Below are 15,945 nucleotides of genomic sequence, written 5' to 3'. Positions count from 1 at the left end.
GTTGTGAGGACGGGAAAAAGCGAGTCGATCCATCAACCAAAAAAACAGTGGCCCCGCTCACCTGTCTGATTTGTTTTGGGCAAGTGGTCTTCCGGATGGATAGGTGATGGGCGGTTGGGGCCGGCTGGGTTAGGGTTTGGACCGTCTGAGTTAGGTTTTGGTTGGGTAGGGTGGGGAGGGGGAGCTGGGTTGGGGGCCATCCATTGTGGGAAGGGCAGCAAGGTAAGATTGGAGTTTTTGTATTAAGAACTTGCGCGCCTGCATCTTAATGTACATAGAGGAAATTTGAAACCTGCTTGGGCCTGATTTGGTGTATCATATCAATGAGGGCCCAGAAGGCCCCGCCCTCATTGGCTAGCTCCATCCTGGACTCCCAGGGAGGACCAAAAAGACGGAAGTCTTGGGAGACCTTGGCTTTCGAACCCCCTATTAGATCAATAGGAAAGGTAACCCTGAGCATGACCTCCCCAGTGTTCAGGTCAGAATGGATCTCATTGTGCACCTACAACCAGGAGTATCTATTACGGCTGAGTAGGGTTGGCACACTTGTATTTGTATGCCATATCCTCGTGATTTCCTTTTATTTTGTGGAGCTTTCTTGCTTGCTTCCCAGCTCTTTTTTTGAAAGATTTTGCCTTTGTCACTCTTTGTGCGCAGCATCCTCTTTTTTATTCATCCCCTGAAGCCTTTGATAAGCAGTTTGCTTTAACAATTTGATGTTAAGATCTGTAAATATATTTCCACTGCCGGTCAGTTGGTCAGTGATCCTACCCTTCCCAGATCATTCATTGAGCCTACCCTTCCCTACTTCATCCAATCCAATTTGAATTCCCGGCATTGGATATCCGCATTTATTCCAAAACATGGCTAAATCAAAAAGTTCCTCAAAGCATCGTGATAGACACTTTTCTTCCAACCAAAAAAACTGGCTAGCAATTCTTGTTCATCCAATACGCTTCTTATGCCTCTCAATTGTGCAGATTTTGATGTTCTGCCTTGCACATCCCATAGAAATCTTCACTTTTGTTGTTGTCTGCATAACCATGTCCTACTTCTTCATGTTTGTAGATAACATAGCTTCTTTAGTTTTGCCATACAAACCTTTTCATCAGCTGTTTTATCACATCCAAAGCTCATTGAAAAACACGTCTCACGCTCTCATTATTCATTTATGGAAGCTAGTCAAGGGCTTTAGCCAGCCTCTTCTTAATTATACTAGTTTATGTAGTGGTGTCTTCTATACTTTTACTCCTTACTCATTGACAGTTTTTCAGAGGCTTTCAAAAAGGCAACCGCTTCACTTTACTACTTCGATATTGCAACTCGAAAGTTCTTCTCTTGAAAAACCCGACTTGTTGCAATTGTCCAACGCTCTTCTCTTCATGGACAACAAACTCAGAAACCACACAAAAATCAGTTCTCAAGTAAGAGATCTAGCTAGCTTCCAATCTTTATTCGGTGATGAGGTGGAAAAATTGGACTCTGCTGGGATTCATACAATTGATTTAGTTTCTCAAGAAGTGAGCACTTTATACACGATACCAATTTTTTACTGATTATGATTTGGTACTAACACAAATTATTAGTACTTCAAACCAATTTACCAAGGCAAGTATGTGAAGAATGGAGTTGTCAAATCCCTTTTGAAACTTTCTAATAACGAAGTCGAGATCTTGCGGAAAAATATCAATCAAACGTTGGAATTGGCATCCAAGCTTCTGTCCAAACAAAATATAACGTCAGGCTTGTTCCATAAAGAAATTTGTTTTCTTCAGCAAGGGGGACACAACCAAGCTTGATGGATCTTTCAAAAGCTTAGCTTCAAAAGAACCAAAACCGAGGGAACCTTGGCCTTTCTTTACCAACATAGAAGCGACTTGAAGCGTAGTTGGTCTGTTTGAGAAAGGCAAAGAAGAAAATTGGTGTTGTTCCTGGAGAAGATTGAACGGATGCAGGTAGGTAAGTTTTCCGCAAGTAGAAACCATCAATTTTTCCTGAAAGTAGATCATTTTTTTCTGCAGACCTACCTTTTGGGAGTAGTGGGTGAAACGACCGGCTTGCAGTTGATTTTGGATGAATTTACGGAACTTTTTCAGGAATCAAACGGAATGAAGTGACAAACAGCATGTTGTTTTTTTGTTTTTCTCAATGATCATTGTGTTTTTTTGTTTTTCTCAATTATCATTGGCCTCCCATTCCTACTATCTTGCTTGTAAAAATAAACCGCAAAGATGGAACAAAGAGGTTGTCACAATATGTTTAAGAGTATGAATCTAGCCCAGCTCCACCCACACAATCGCGTGCTTGGACCTTGGTGACCCGGGGGAGAGAGGTGCAATTTCCTTGGACGGGCCACAGAGCCAATGATTCAATTTCATCGGTTGACAGTCCCCTGAGGTATTTTTTCCTCAGGAGGCCGCCAACCGAGTGTTTCAATTTATTGGGCAGCCGCCACCAAACTTTTGAAACCTTGGTTGGAGATCCAACCAATTTAAGATTACTCAGTGCATGGTAGCCAAATTAGGATCGGTTTTGTTGTTGCTGATTAAAAATTTGAATCGGCTGAACGGTCAGCCAATAATAGGTTGGGGGTTGCGCGGGCAACTTTACCTTGGGGGACAAATGCCTCGCACATGTCTCAGCCAACTTTGACTCGGGTTCTTATTGCATCGGTTCCTCTCAACCAAGTTTGAAATGGTTGAGCACACCCTGGTTAAAGGGGCATTGCGCCATGCCAGCCAAACATGCTGGCAGTGGAGTGGAAGGTTGGAGAGCTTGAGCAAGGAGCCAAACAGGCAGTCGGGGGAAGATTAGGTGGTGAGGGATGTGGAATTCTCTTAGATATAGCAGGTGTTGATGATTTCGTCGTTGAAAATACTGCTGCAGGAGATGGTTTGTCAGCCTCGGTGATGCCAAGGGAAGCGCTCCTCTAGCTACACCGGGTGAAATTCTCTTAGATATAGCAGGTGTTGATGATTTCGTCGTTGAAAATACTGCTGCAGGAGATGGTTTGTCAGCCTCGGTGATGCCAAGGGAAGCGCTCCTCTAGCTACACCGGGTGATGGAGGATATATGAGTAGTTTTTTTAGAGTAATATTTATATTTATTTCAAAGAAATAAATAGAATAATAAAGAAAAAGGAGGGGCCCAACGTATTTGGGGTTGTTTTGATCCATCTACAGATAAATAGCTGGGGCCTGCTAGCAGGTGTGGTTCTATTCCCAGTCTTACGTATAAAGAGAAATAGCGGCGATAAGAGAAATGTGTTTTACTTACTTATTGTCATAAACCACCTCTTATTGCGGCAAAAGAAAATCAAGAAATTACGGCAGGCTAGAAACAGTGACGGTTTAGAAGACTAGCTCAATTGAAATCTGATATAGTATTGAGGCAAATTAGTTGTTAGAATGGTGGTGGGTTGTCTTAAGCTGAGGAGAGCAATGATAGAGGAAGAATTGACCTTCTTAAATACTATTTTGCTTCCTTGGTTGCGAGTCTTTCCGCTAATCTGGCTCGTTTCTATGGGGTGGTCAATATCTGTTGGTTTATTACTTGCAAGCTCAAATGGGGCGGTTGGTTATCAGTGTCTATTGGTATATCACTATTGAGCTCGGATGGGGCGGTTATTGTTTAGAAGATCCTAGTTGGGGAGGATCTCTTGGTTCTCAAAAGTCATTGGATGTGTGACACCTGTCACTTAAATGTCCTTGACATGTATATATGTAGCTTGCGCACCCGGGTGTAGTTTATTATTCACCTGGAATATATTTCTAATACTCACTAGTTTAAAAATTAATATCAACTTAAACTATATTTACATTATTAAGTGTTTATTTTTTATGTATTTATTATATATATTTATATTATATGTGACAGATTACATAGATATCTGTCACAAAAACCGTGAAATATTATTTACAATTCTTTTGTATAAGTGTTACGCTGGCTTGTGCTGCGTAGCCGGCTGACATGGTTGGTGGAGGGTGTTGTTGATGTGTTCCAAAGAGGTGTTGGTGTTGATAGTCAAGCCGAGCGCGGCAAGCGGTAGATGAACGGTTGTTGCGTCCAACGCTGAAAGCTCGGGTTCTGGGGCGGTGAAAGACCGTGTTTGCAATGCCTGTGCAGGCAAACTTGGAGGGGTTAAAGAGCCCTTCAGAAGACACTTTGGGGAAGGTTCTGTTGGCAATTTCATTGCTGATGGTCTAGCAGTGCGATGGAGGTTTTCTTTGGGCTTCAGGGTGAACTGTTCTGAGGAGCAGGGTGTTAGAGAGGTCCTTCCGGAGCAGGATGCCCTTAGTGCCCAGGTGGCAGTCGGAGGGAGGCAGGAGGTCGCAGAGGTGGGTCTGAATGCCCAGGCAGCAATTGTTTTGGTAGGTTGCCAGTTGGCTGAGGTCTGGAGTGGCAGCCGGGTGGGAGTGGAACTGGAGGAAGAGTTGGGGGGCGTTGCGGTTTTTGGCTTTGGTCTGACAAGCAATTGTGTACAGGTAGTCAAGATGGGGGCTGAGTGGCTAGCTGAAACCTTCAGCAAGCGCGCTACCTCTTCAGAAACCAAGGGTTGAAGACCCCAATTGATTGAATAACGGAATGCCCCAACCAGGCGAGCAGGAGGGACGAATGCAGGCCCAAAAGTTGTTTTTTTAGCCAATAAGAGATGTACAATATCTTTTAGCTGTCTGATATGTGCCTTGTGCTTTCCAGAGGAGATGAATTGGTTGGCGGGGCAGGCATGTAGGGTGGATGGGATGGGCATGGCAGCAAGGCAAATCAAGTTGAGTGGTCAGTTAGTTGAGTGGAGGGGTCTTAAGAAAGTTTTGTCAAGGAGGAGAAGTCGAGTTGAGGAGATCGGGTAGTCAAGTCAGTTGACTCCACGGAGTAGTCAAGTCAGTTGACTCCACGGAGTAGTCAAGTCCGGCGGTCAGTCACGCTGGTCCGTTGGATGTGGTCAAGTCAGGCCATCCGTTGTAGTCAAAACTGATTCAGAGTTGCAAATCAGCGGCAGAGGCAAAGAACGTAGAAAGGGCAGGGTAGTCTAATCCCGCCATCAGTCAAGCGGGTCCGCCACGTTCAAGTGCAGTGATCCGTCCCATTTTTTTTTCACAAACCCATCCTATCCCTATCAATGACTAAACACCAGCTCACCCTTGCCAATGTTGATAACTTGACGGACGGTCAACAAATCCTTGGACCATCGACAACCAATCAACCTTCCAAGAAACGGTGGATATCCCAACTGGCTGATAAACAGAACCAAGTAGACGATGACATTGAGGTGGATGATGTAGCTTCCAAAGAGGGAATCTACCGAGTAACTATTACGTCTACTCCCTACACCACATACTGGGCGCTTCTCTTATACATTTACTCCAAGTCAGTGTATTCTCTGCACTGTGTGACAAATAAACATTTCCTGACATTTTCTATCCTTTTGTTCTAGCTCAATTGCATATGCACCGTTGAGATCTAATTGGTGGGTACACAAACAAAGAATGGAAGCCAAAGGCCGCTTGCCTGGAAGAAGGTTGGTGTTTGTCAGGGAGCATGCGGTCGGTCAAGTTTTTGTTAGCTATGTAAATGGATGAGCTCCAGCCTACGTCACCTAAGTCCATGTTTGACTTGGCTTACAGTGAGTTTTGACTGGCCTTGCTCAAACTTACAAGTGCAAGGCTGACCTATACAATTAACTTCTGACAAATCATCACCTCTATGCTGAGGTTCCCAACAACACCTTACCAAAATGATTTTGCACGGGTTGTTGTTGGGAACCAGTGATGCAACATGTGCTTCTCTTCATGTGGCGGTTTATCCCCGCGGTTGAGAGGCCATGGCAGAGAGCAGTTTTTTGACTGGCCTTTCTCAAACTTACAAGTGCAAGGCCACACTCTTCTTTTAGCTAAGAGCATCTCCAACAGCGCTGTTGTTGCGTGGCCTGAGTCCAACTTTGGCCAGCAGGAGGTTGTTTTTGGCCTCCAGCGGAGCTGCTGAGAGAGCTGCCAGAATGAGCAGCTGTTAATCAAAGCTACCCTTGGCTGCTTTCTTTGGCAGCGTGGGATCCACCCCCTCCCAAATCAAAATTCCGTAATACATACTGCTGTGACACATTAGTGACACCTTGCAACGTTTGCTTGCAGGCCACATTGATTCAGCGCCCTCAAGTTGAGTGGGGGCTGCCCCTGCAGTTATTATGCACGGCCACATAGTGACCTGCATCACACTTATTTCCACTAGATTAGAACCTGGCAGGCACATCACACAGGTCACACGGTGCATGTGGTGCATGCCCCCGAGGCATACCCTTTGAATGAGCTGCCGTGCATTGATGCAGAGGCAAATCACACAAGTCCCGCAATGCATGCCCACTCTGCAGGCTGGCACAATAGTAGTTGACCCTGAATGAGCTACCAGGCGTGGATGCAGCACCCTCATGTTGAGTTGGGTGAATAAGGCAGTTCAGCATTGAACTTGATGAATGCGTACTGCAGGGAATCATGTGTATTGGGGTCTTTGATGACCTTGCAGGAGAGGATGGGGCCAAAGCAGGAGAAGATGAGCTCGCACTACCAAGATGGATGAATTTGCGATGTCGTATATTGATCAATATAGCTTATGTTGATCAATTTATATTGATCATTTTTTTTTATTCCTCTTGATACCTTTGTCTGTGTTCCATGTCTCCTTAATACTCTTCTATAATCTCTCTCCTTCCCCCTGTGTTAGCTTCAAGCCACAGGAACCTTTTTTTTTCCTGATAAAATTCATAAATTTCTACATACACCATTCAATTCTTCATGAAAAAAAGACATTGCAAGTTTTAGGATTAATCCAGGGTGGCTGAGGGGTCTGAATTTTTTTCTTCTTTTTTTTTACTTCAACAATTGATGTTATCAGAAGTCTCCAAATCTACTTTTTTTCAAAAAAGGAAAAACATTGACCCCTGACCTCTCTCATGATACCTTCCTGCACACATTGTTAATTTGGTTGCACCAGGGAAAAATTGAGGTCACCTGAGGGCAGGTGATGTAAAGAAGACTCTTGTTCAGTCTCCAATCATACTCTAAAACCCATTGAGTGGGACTCCCCAATGATTACAAAGGGGCCATTTTTTTGATAGTGGAGTCTTGCCAAAGTAGCTCAGGTGTCTGAACATGTTTTACTCAATATCACCTGCCACCAGCTGTCATCACATTTTCCCTGGTGTTGGTTGGAATTCCTGAAGATATTGGAGTGCTACATGCACAGAAGGCCTTTTTGAAATTAGTTTACCATGGTTTAGCATATTTTGGTCAGGTTCTGTTATCAACCACAGATTAATGAGCAATATTTCCATATAAAATTTCATTGGACAATTGTTCTGCATATAAAACCCAGAAATATTGTGTTTGGGGTCACATCCATTATGCAGCAGCTACAACCTGATCAGTTGCCATAAATCACTACTTTGGTAGTTTCTTGGTGTTTCTGCCACTATATGTCATCCCAGCGTGGGAATTCTGCCATATGGTTACCAGAATGTTAACAAGCCCCCAAAGTTTCATTTTGTACCTTTGCTGACCACAAAAACCCCAAATTTAGCAGCGACAGTCTGATCAGTTTCCAAGTATCACTACCTTGGTAGCTTCTTGGTGTTTCCGCCACTATATCTCATCCCAGTGTGGGAATTCTTCTGCCATATGGTTACAAAGATGTTTACAAGACACCAAAGATTCATTATGTACCTTTAATTACCACAAGACCCCCAGATGTAGCAGCTACAGTCTGATCAGTTTCCAAATATCACTACTTTGGGTTAGTTTCTTGGTGTTTCTGCCACTATATCTCATCCCGGTGTGGGAATTCTTCTGCCATATGGTTACCAAAATGTGCAGAAGCCCCCAAAGTGTCATTATAAACCTTTACTGACCACAAAACCCCCAAAATGTAGCAGATACAGTACTGTCTGATCATTTCCCAAATATCACTACTTTGGTAGTCTCTTGGTGTTTCTGCCACTATATCACATCCCGGTGTAGGAGTTCTTCTGCCATATCATTACCAAAATGTGCAGAAGCCCCCAAAGTGTCATTATAAATCTTTACTGACCACAAAACCCCCAAAATGTAGCAGCTACAGTCCGATCAGTTCCCAAATATCACTACTTTGGTAGTCTCTTGGTGTTTCTGTCAGGATACTCATTGCAGCATGGAAATTCTTCTGCCATATGGTTACCAAAATGTGCAGAAGCCCTCAAAGGTTGATTATGTACCTTTACTGAGCACAAAACCTCCGAATGTATCAGCTACAGTCTGATCAGTTCCCAAATATCACTACTTTGGTAGTTTCTTGGTGTTCTGCCACTATAACTCATCCCAGCGTACAAATTCTTATGCCATAGGTTTATCAAAATGTTGACAAGCCATCAAAGTTTCATCAGGTACCTTCACTGACCACAGAAACCCCAAATGTAGCAGCTACAGTCTGATCAGTTTCCAAATATCACTACTTTGGTAGCTTCTTGGTGTTTCTGCCACTATATCTCATCCCAGCGTCGGAATTATTCTGCCATATGGTTACCAAAAGTTTTAAAAGCCCCCAAAGATTCATTGTGTACCTTTACTGACCACAAAAGCCCCAAATCTAGCAGCTAAAGTCTGATCAGTTCCCAAATATCACTCCTTTGGTAGTTTCTTGGTGTTTCTGCCACTATATTTCATCCCAGTGTGGGAATTCTTCTGCCATCAGGTTACCAAAATCTTCACAGGCCCCAAATATTCATTATGTACCTGTAATGACCCCAAAACCCCCAAATGTAGCAGCCACAGTCTGATCAGTTTCCAAATATCACTACTTTGGTAGTTTCTTGGTGTTTCTGCGACTATATCACATCCCGGTGTGGGAATTCTTTTGCCAGATGTTTACCAAAATGTGCAGAAGCTCCCAAAGTTTCATTATGTGCCTTTACTGATCACAAAACCCCCAAATGTAGCAGCTACAGTCTGATCAGTTCCCAAACATTACTACTTTGGTAGTTTCTTGGTGTTTCTGCCACTATATCTCATCCCAGTGTGGGAATCCTTCTGCCATATGGTTACCAAAATGTTTACAGGCCCCCAAAGATTTATTGTGTACCTTTACTGACCACAAAAACCCCAAATGTAGCAACTACAGTCTGATTGGTTCCCAAATATCATATAAGTTTGTAGTCTCTTGGTGTTTCTGCCACGATATCTGATCCCAGCATGGGAATCCTTTGGCCATATGGTTACCAAAATGTTGAAAATCCCCCAAAGTTTCATCATGTACCTTTACTGATGACAAAAACCCCAAATGTCAGCCTACGTGATGCCAAGGACAAACCCTTCTAGCTACACGTGGTGCAAGAATAAGATAAAAGAGCATAATACTCTAAGACAAAAGTATAAGGGATAATTCCAATGGATATATTGGAATTTATGGCGTAAAATATATGAAAAAATGGCGTAATTATATTAATAAAATTAATATAATTAAATACAGAGGGGCCTGATAAAATCAGGGGTGTTCAATCTTTCAAAAGCAAACACTGGGGCCTGTAAACAGGTGTGGTTTAAATCCCAGCAAGGAATGGCGGAGAATCTCAAGAGAAACGGTTTTGAACTTACTAGTAAAAAGCCCTTAAAGTCTTGAGGTTCTTCAGGGTAGAAACTGGGCAGTTGAAAGCGCTTGAAGAGGTTGATTCTGAAGGCTGGGTTGACACTGGGCAGTCTCTGGGAACAAAATGAGGCTAAAAACAACTACTAAGGGACTTACCAGGCTAGAAACAGGCTATTGAGCACGTGTTGAAGGCGGGTAAATTCAAGTAGGTATGTAAAAGCGTGAGGAAAGGCCTTTTGGGGCGGCCAGAGGTCCCTTTAAATACCCGCGGCAGCTCTCTGGGGCGCCTGGGGGAGCTACAGGGCCACTGGCCAACTTGTGGGTGCTTTTTGGCCAGGCTGTTGACGCTACAAGGGCTAATTCTCTTTTGGGAAGATTTACTAGCCTATTTGGGGTGCCTTCAGGCGGATTTCCAGCCTGGCTGATGGCGCCATAGAAGCTAGTCTTCTTTGGGAATATGTACTGGCCATTTGTGGGCGCCTACAGTTCAGGATTCCCTCATCCAGGCAGATGAGCTGTTAAGTGTCTCATATTTATTCAAATGGGCCACAGTGCTTCCCAATTGGTCTGTACTGTGTATGCATTAGGCATTGAATTGTTTTAATGCGTCAGGAATATTTTGTTTGCATCCATGTGACATCATTACATATGTACAGCTTATGTAATGTGTGTAGTGTTTCACGTGGAGGGGCAGAATTGATGGCATTACTTCCCTGGTGGGCGTGCTGCAATGTACAGGTAGCCCCTTTTGGGGTTTCATTCATTTTTAGAGCTCTGCGCCGTCTTTAGGCGTAGCGCGCAGCCTGAGGGTTTAGAGTTAACTCAACCTGAGTTGGGCTATCTTCTAAACTAAACATAACACTTCAGTTTTGTGGCTATTGAAGTGTTATAAGAATATGTACACAAGTATACAAGCATACAGGTTGCTCAACTCAAGAGTACATTGTGAATTCTAATTGGGTGATTACACAATGAAGCAGTGAGAATTAAGGGTACCTGTAAGTGGGGTACCCTAGGTTAATTTGGGCGTAGATTAAGAATATAACATAATATTCAGATTTTTGGTTATGCAAGAGACAGTAATAATGTCTCTTTCATAGGTAATTATTTTTATGTTTTATTTTATGGTATTACATGTGTAAGAGTGTAATAATATCTCTTTCATATGTAATACTACTTTTTATTTTTATGTTACAGTGGCCCTGCTATAGTAGCCAGCTGACACCAAATGTAGCAGCTACAGTCTGATCAGTTTCCAAATATCACTACTTTGGTAGCTTCTTGGTGTTTCTGCCACCATATCTCATCCCAGCGTGGGAATCCTTCTGGCATATGGTTACCAAAATTTTTACAAGCCCCCAAAGTTTTATTATGTACCTTTAATGACCACAAAACCCCCAAATGTAGCAGCTACAGTCTGATCAGTTTCCAAATATTACTACTTTGGTAGTTTCTTGGTGTTTCTGCCACTATATCTCATTCCAGTGTGGGAATTGATGGTGACAGTACCCGTAGGGGTAGGTCGCCCAGGTCCAAGCACGCAAATGAGGGAGCCCAGGCCAGGCCAAGAGGACTCGAGTGTGACTACGAGCTATTAGGTTTGAGACTAGGCTTGTGCTCACATTGCATAAACCCTCCTGGGGTATAAGCTGCTCAACGGTTCCTCTTGTCCCATGATGCTGCTCATCCCGCTCACTCTCTTTGCAGTCTCTCCATGGCTCAGCGCCGCAAGCTATTTTCAGACTATTTCCAAATTTTACTTTGTCACAAACGGTCAATAAATCACAAACAACTGACAATCGATCAACATAGAAAACCCATTCTCATTTCAAATTTCATCATCAACACCGGGAACAGCATACTTGAACGTAGTATTCAAACAACAAAGATACAAGGCCATGGTAGAAGAGATGGTTAAGAGAACAAATAAGAGGCTTAACAGAGCACCGGATAATCAGACTGCAATCCAAGTCCAAGGCCTGAATACGCTAGACGCGGAAGATTGTGCAGTAGTTGAAGGACCTGCGGTCAAGGAGAACTTAAGTAGTTAGTTCTCCTATTCAAATAAGCAACTAAAGTAGCTGGTTAGCTAATAACTTGCTCCATTTAAGACCTTCAACAGGATCAAGTTGGCAGGTCAATGTTACCAAAGCATCTGGCAAAGCCACTGACCCACCGCCCGTAACCAACGACCTGCCACCCATTATTGCAGCCCCAGTGGTTAAAACCCTTTGACAAGAAGTTTGAGATAAAGCAACTGAAGCCTTTGAAAAAGGAGACGGATTTACTTTTGAAGATTTACGGACAGATGGGCTTTACTCTGAACGCTCCAGTTAAGCCGGACATTCTCAGAGCTAGTTCAAGCAATGCGGTTAATCCAGCTTTGAACATTGCAAAACAATCCAATGATAAGACTTTGATAGTTTTCATTAAGGGCTCTCTTCCCAAACACTTTGATGTCGGATTCACCCCATAGTTTAACCATAACATACGAGAATTCAGAGGTCCAATTCCCTTGACAATTTTTGACAAGAACTGGCAACGGGATGCAATCCAATGGTATACAAACAGGAGATCTAAAGGAGATGAAAAGGATGGAAACTACATTGGATACAAATACCCTAACAAGTGGTCTCAGTCATTTAGCAAATGGACAACAAATCATCAGAACTTCTACATTACCTTCAGAGACTTGTATGGTTACCCCGAATTTGCAGAGTGGATTTTGTTACACAAGGAGAATGTGGACAAAATTTTTGGTGAAGAAGGTTTCATGACAGCCTTCCAATACGATATGATAGTGAGGCAGAATGCTTTCTCATATCAAGTTGGAGTCTGGAGCAATTTCAGCGGTCGATATTTCTATGTTTTGCAAAGACGTGAAGCAAGAGGCTTGGAGAATAACTTTAACGTTGGGAGAGAACAATGAGACAGATAATCCTTATGCGATTGGGGGTGAGAATTACAGATACGATCCAAACACCGGTAAACCACGCGTCAAGAATCAAAAAGGAGGTGAAGATCAGTGGAAGCACAATTCAGGCTCAAGTCACGGAAAAGGAAGCTATTGTGGTAGGGGATCCGGACAATGGTCTCAAGAACGACGTAATTCAGACTATGGGGGCTATAATGATTTTCACCAAGCAGAAGAAGGATACAATAAAAGGCCAAGAGATCATGGATACGGAGATTATGATTATCACAGGAGCAACGACTCTGGATTCAATCATTGTGGAGGTTATTCTTGTGAACGTGGCCGCTACGGGAGAGATCAAGGTCCTTCTAGGTTGTTCAAAAAGAAAGATCATTTGTCCTTGGCCAAGGAGAAAGAATTTTAGTGGGCTTAGTTTTGCTTATTCTTCATTTCATTGCTGCATTTGCATTACAAATGTATGAATAATAAATCTTGTGGTATTACACAAGATTCTGTCTGTGATTTAGTATGTATGGCATCATATAAATCCTGACTTCATTTTTCTTTGTCACACTTGTTCTTTTTGCTTGACTTGCATTTGTAATAGCTGGTTGAAAGATGTGTGTTTGGTTGAGGAGTTACCGCAATGTTAACCTTGACAATGATGTCACAAATCTGGTTGATCTGTCTACCTTGCCGACTTCCATTCGGTGTGAAATGAATGTGTCAGTATGGAAAGATGCGCTAACGGAAAGCAACTTACTACCAGAATATGAAGACGTGCTAATAGGATTCATGAATGGTTTTGATCAGGGTATTCCAGACCACATTTTAGGAAACTTAGATTGTGTTGAGGTGTATTGGTTGTGTCTTAGTGCCTTTCCTTTTTCTTTCTATGCTTTCAAACCTGTCTTTCATCTTTCACACCTGTGACATGTCATGTTGTGTAGTCACCTGGGCAGCAGACGTGGAAGGCCTTTTTCCTCATCCTTCCACAAACCCACTGCAACTGTGTTCTGCTGTCCAGCTTCACTGCAACAGGTTATGAGACCCAGCTGCGTCCAGCTCCTGCACGTTAAATACTAGATTCACTGTTTGTGTACTACCCAAAGGATCAACAAACTCATTGCTCCATCAACACTGATGTCGACCAGCGAGTCCACCACCAAATACGCTCCGCCGCGCATGGAGCTCATCTCTCACCCAGCGCTGAAAATCTCGGGTGTCAAACCGCTCAAGGCTCCAGGCAAAAAATCAAACTACTTGGACTGGTCCGTAGTCCTCAAGATTCATTTCAATGTCACCAGAGTCGGCTACATCATCGAAACCCTTCCTCCTGGTGCCCCCCCCCCCCCCCCCCCCCCCCACTCATGCGCAAGACAACTTGGCAATCTGCTCCGTCATCTCCCGCACAGTCAAGCCAGTCAACCTTTGCTATATTTGACTCTTTAAAGACGACGCAAAGGGAATGTGGGAGGCCCTAAAAGAGGCCCACCAAGACTCCTCATTGGAAGGAAGGATGTACTGGCTCAGAAAGCTAACAACGGCTCGGATGACTGGTGATGACGTTGACACCCACATTGACCAACTTCAACGCTACGCTGAGCAACTCAATGCGGTGGTCACTCCAGCCACCCCTCTCACCCCAGACAACATACACGCAACGTCCCTTCTAAACTCACTTCCGTCTGACTGGCACCCTTGCGTGTCAGCTCTTATGAACAAGAGCCGGATCTCCTTGGTCAAGATTGTCTTGGCTCTTTGTCAGGAGTCACTCCGCCGCAAGGCATGCATTGAGGAAGCTCAACTAGTCAAGTCTGTGGCCCGCACCAACGTCCCCACTGACCGTAAGCCTTGTCCCCCGTATAATCCCTCACTGTTCTGCACTTTCTGCAACATCAATGGCCACGCAGAACTATTGGCCTGTGAAACTGCTGCTTGGGTCCTCGCTGAGCACAAACAAGGCTGCCGGCCAGAGTCATCTCATGGTACCAATCGTCCCCGTCAATATGGTAATCGTAGAGGCTGCCCCGGGTCAAAACCTCAAGCCAAAGCGGGTAAAACAACCGTAGTTGAGCTCGGAGGCAGCGAAGCGACGACGAGTCCAACTAATCAGGCTCAGAAGATGAATGCTCCTCACACCACCACACCAGAGCAGGAAATGCAGTTGTGGTCACTGGAAACGCCGCAAACGCCAGCCCAATTGCTCATCGTGATGCAAACCTTGACTCAGGTTGCTCAAACTGCATGACGCCATACGCGGAAGATGTTTCAAACATAAAGCCAGACCACACCACCATCTGACTAGCCAATCACTCAACGGTCTCTGCATCACATTGCGGAACTGAGGTCAACCGGCTGGCCAAGCAGGTTCAGGTACCTGGTCAGGGAGCAGATCAACCTGCTGGCCAAGCAGGTAAAAGTACCTGCTTGCCGAGCGGGTACAGTTACAGGTACCTGCTCCGGCTCAGCCAGCAGGTAACAGTACTTGCTTGGCAAGCAGCCCAACCTGCTTGGCAAGCAGCCCAACTTCTGCTCGGCAAGCAGCCCAACCTCTGCTTGGTGAGCAGCCCAACCTGCTCCGCAAGCAGCATATCCCTGACCTGCTCCGCAAGCAGGTCAAGATGCTGGCCAAGCAGGTCAACCGGCTGGCCAAGCAGGTACTTGTGCCCTCTTCAAAGCCGCTACAGGTACCTGCTTGTCGAAAGCACCTGCTTGGCAAGCAGGTCAAATTGCTGGCCAAGCAGGTTGGCAAAGCGGGTACGCGCTAACAGCGCGCCAACTCTTTGTTAGCGTTAGCGCGGCACTACAGTTGCTATGCTATGCTGCACTGCGCTACAGCGCTTTCAGAGGAAAAAGTTGCCTTTTTTTCCACTAAAAGTGCTGTAGCTCAGCGTAGCGCGCGCTATTTTGCGCCCGCCGTGTTGAGTGTTAGCCCAATTGCGCGCATCTGCGCTAACGCTACACTAACAGCTAAATTAGCTGCGCACCCTGTGAGCATAGCGTTAGCGCAAAGTAGGAGCAATTCTGCTAATGCTACTCTACACCCGCTAACGCTACTCTCCAATTTAGCGGAATTCAGCTAAAGCTACGCTACAGGTTGGCGGAATTCTTCTACACTACACCACGCTGACCCTACGGTCAGCATAGCTGGCCCACCCTTCAATGCCAGGAATTACCATGCATTGCCGTGCATTGCCAGGCATTGCTGTGCATTGCTGTGCATTGCTGTGCATTGCCAGGCATTGCTGTGCATTGCCAGGCATTGCTGTGCATTGCCAGGCATTGCTGTGCATTGCCAGGCATTGCTGTGCATTGCCAGGCATTGCTGTGCATTGCCAGGCATTGCTGTGCATTGCCAGGCATTGCTGTGCATTGCCAGGCATTGCTGTGCATTGCCAGGCATTGCTGTGCATTGCCAGGCA

The 15,945-nt window shown here is 44.6% G+C and overlaps 1 protein-coding gene across 1 annotated transcript; it reads right to left on the bottom strand.

The window, feature by feature from the left end:
• Positions 1-4,202: 4,202 nt before the first annotated feature.
• On the bottom strand, positions 4,203-5,606 carry PtA15_10A257 (uncharacterized protein; the record flags this gene model as incomplete). Its single annotated transcript, XM_053160415.1, has 2 exons — positions 4,203-4,463; positions 5,592-5,606. The coding sequence occupies 2 exons, from the start codon at positions 5,604-5,606 to the stop codon at positions 4,203-4,205; spliced, it is 276 nt and encodes a 91-aa protein (XP_053024392.1).
• Positions 5,607-15,945: the final 10,339 nt, after the last annotated feature.

This window comes from Puccinia triticina, chromosome 10A (assembly GCF_026914185.1).
Source record: "Puccinia triticina chromosome 10A, complete sequence".
Lineage (NCBI taxonomy): Eukaryota > Fungi > Basidiomycota > Pucciniomycetes > Pucciniales > Pucciniaceae > Puccinia > Puccinia triticina.
Note: the sequence above shows the minus strand (reverse complement) of the source record. Positions and strands in the feature narration are given on the sequence as shown.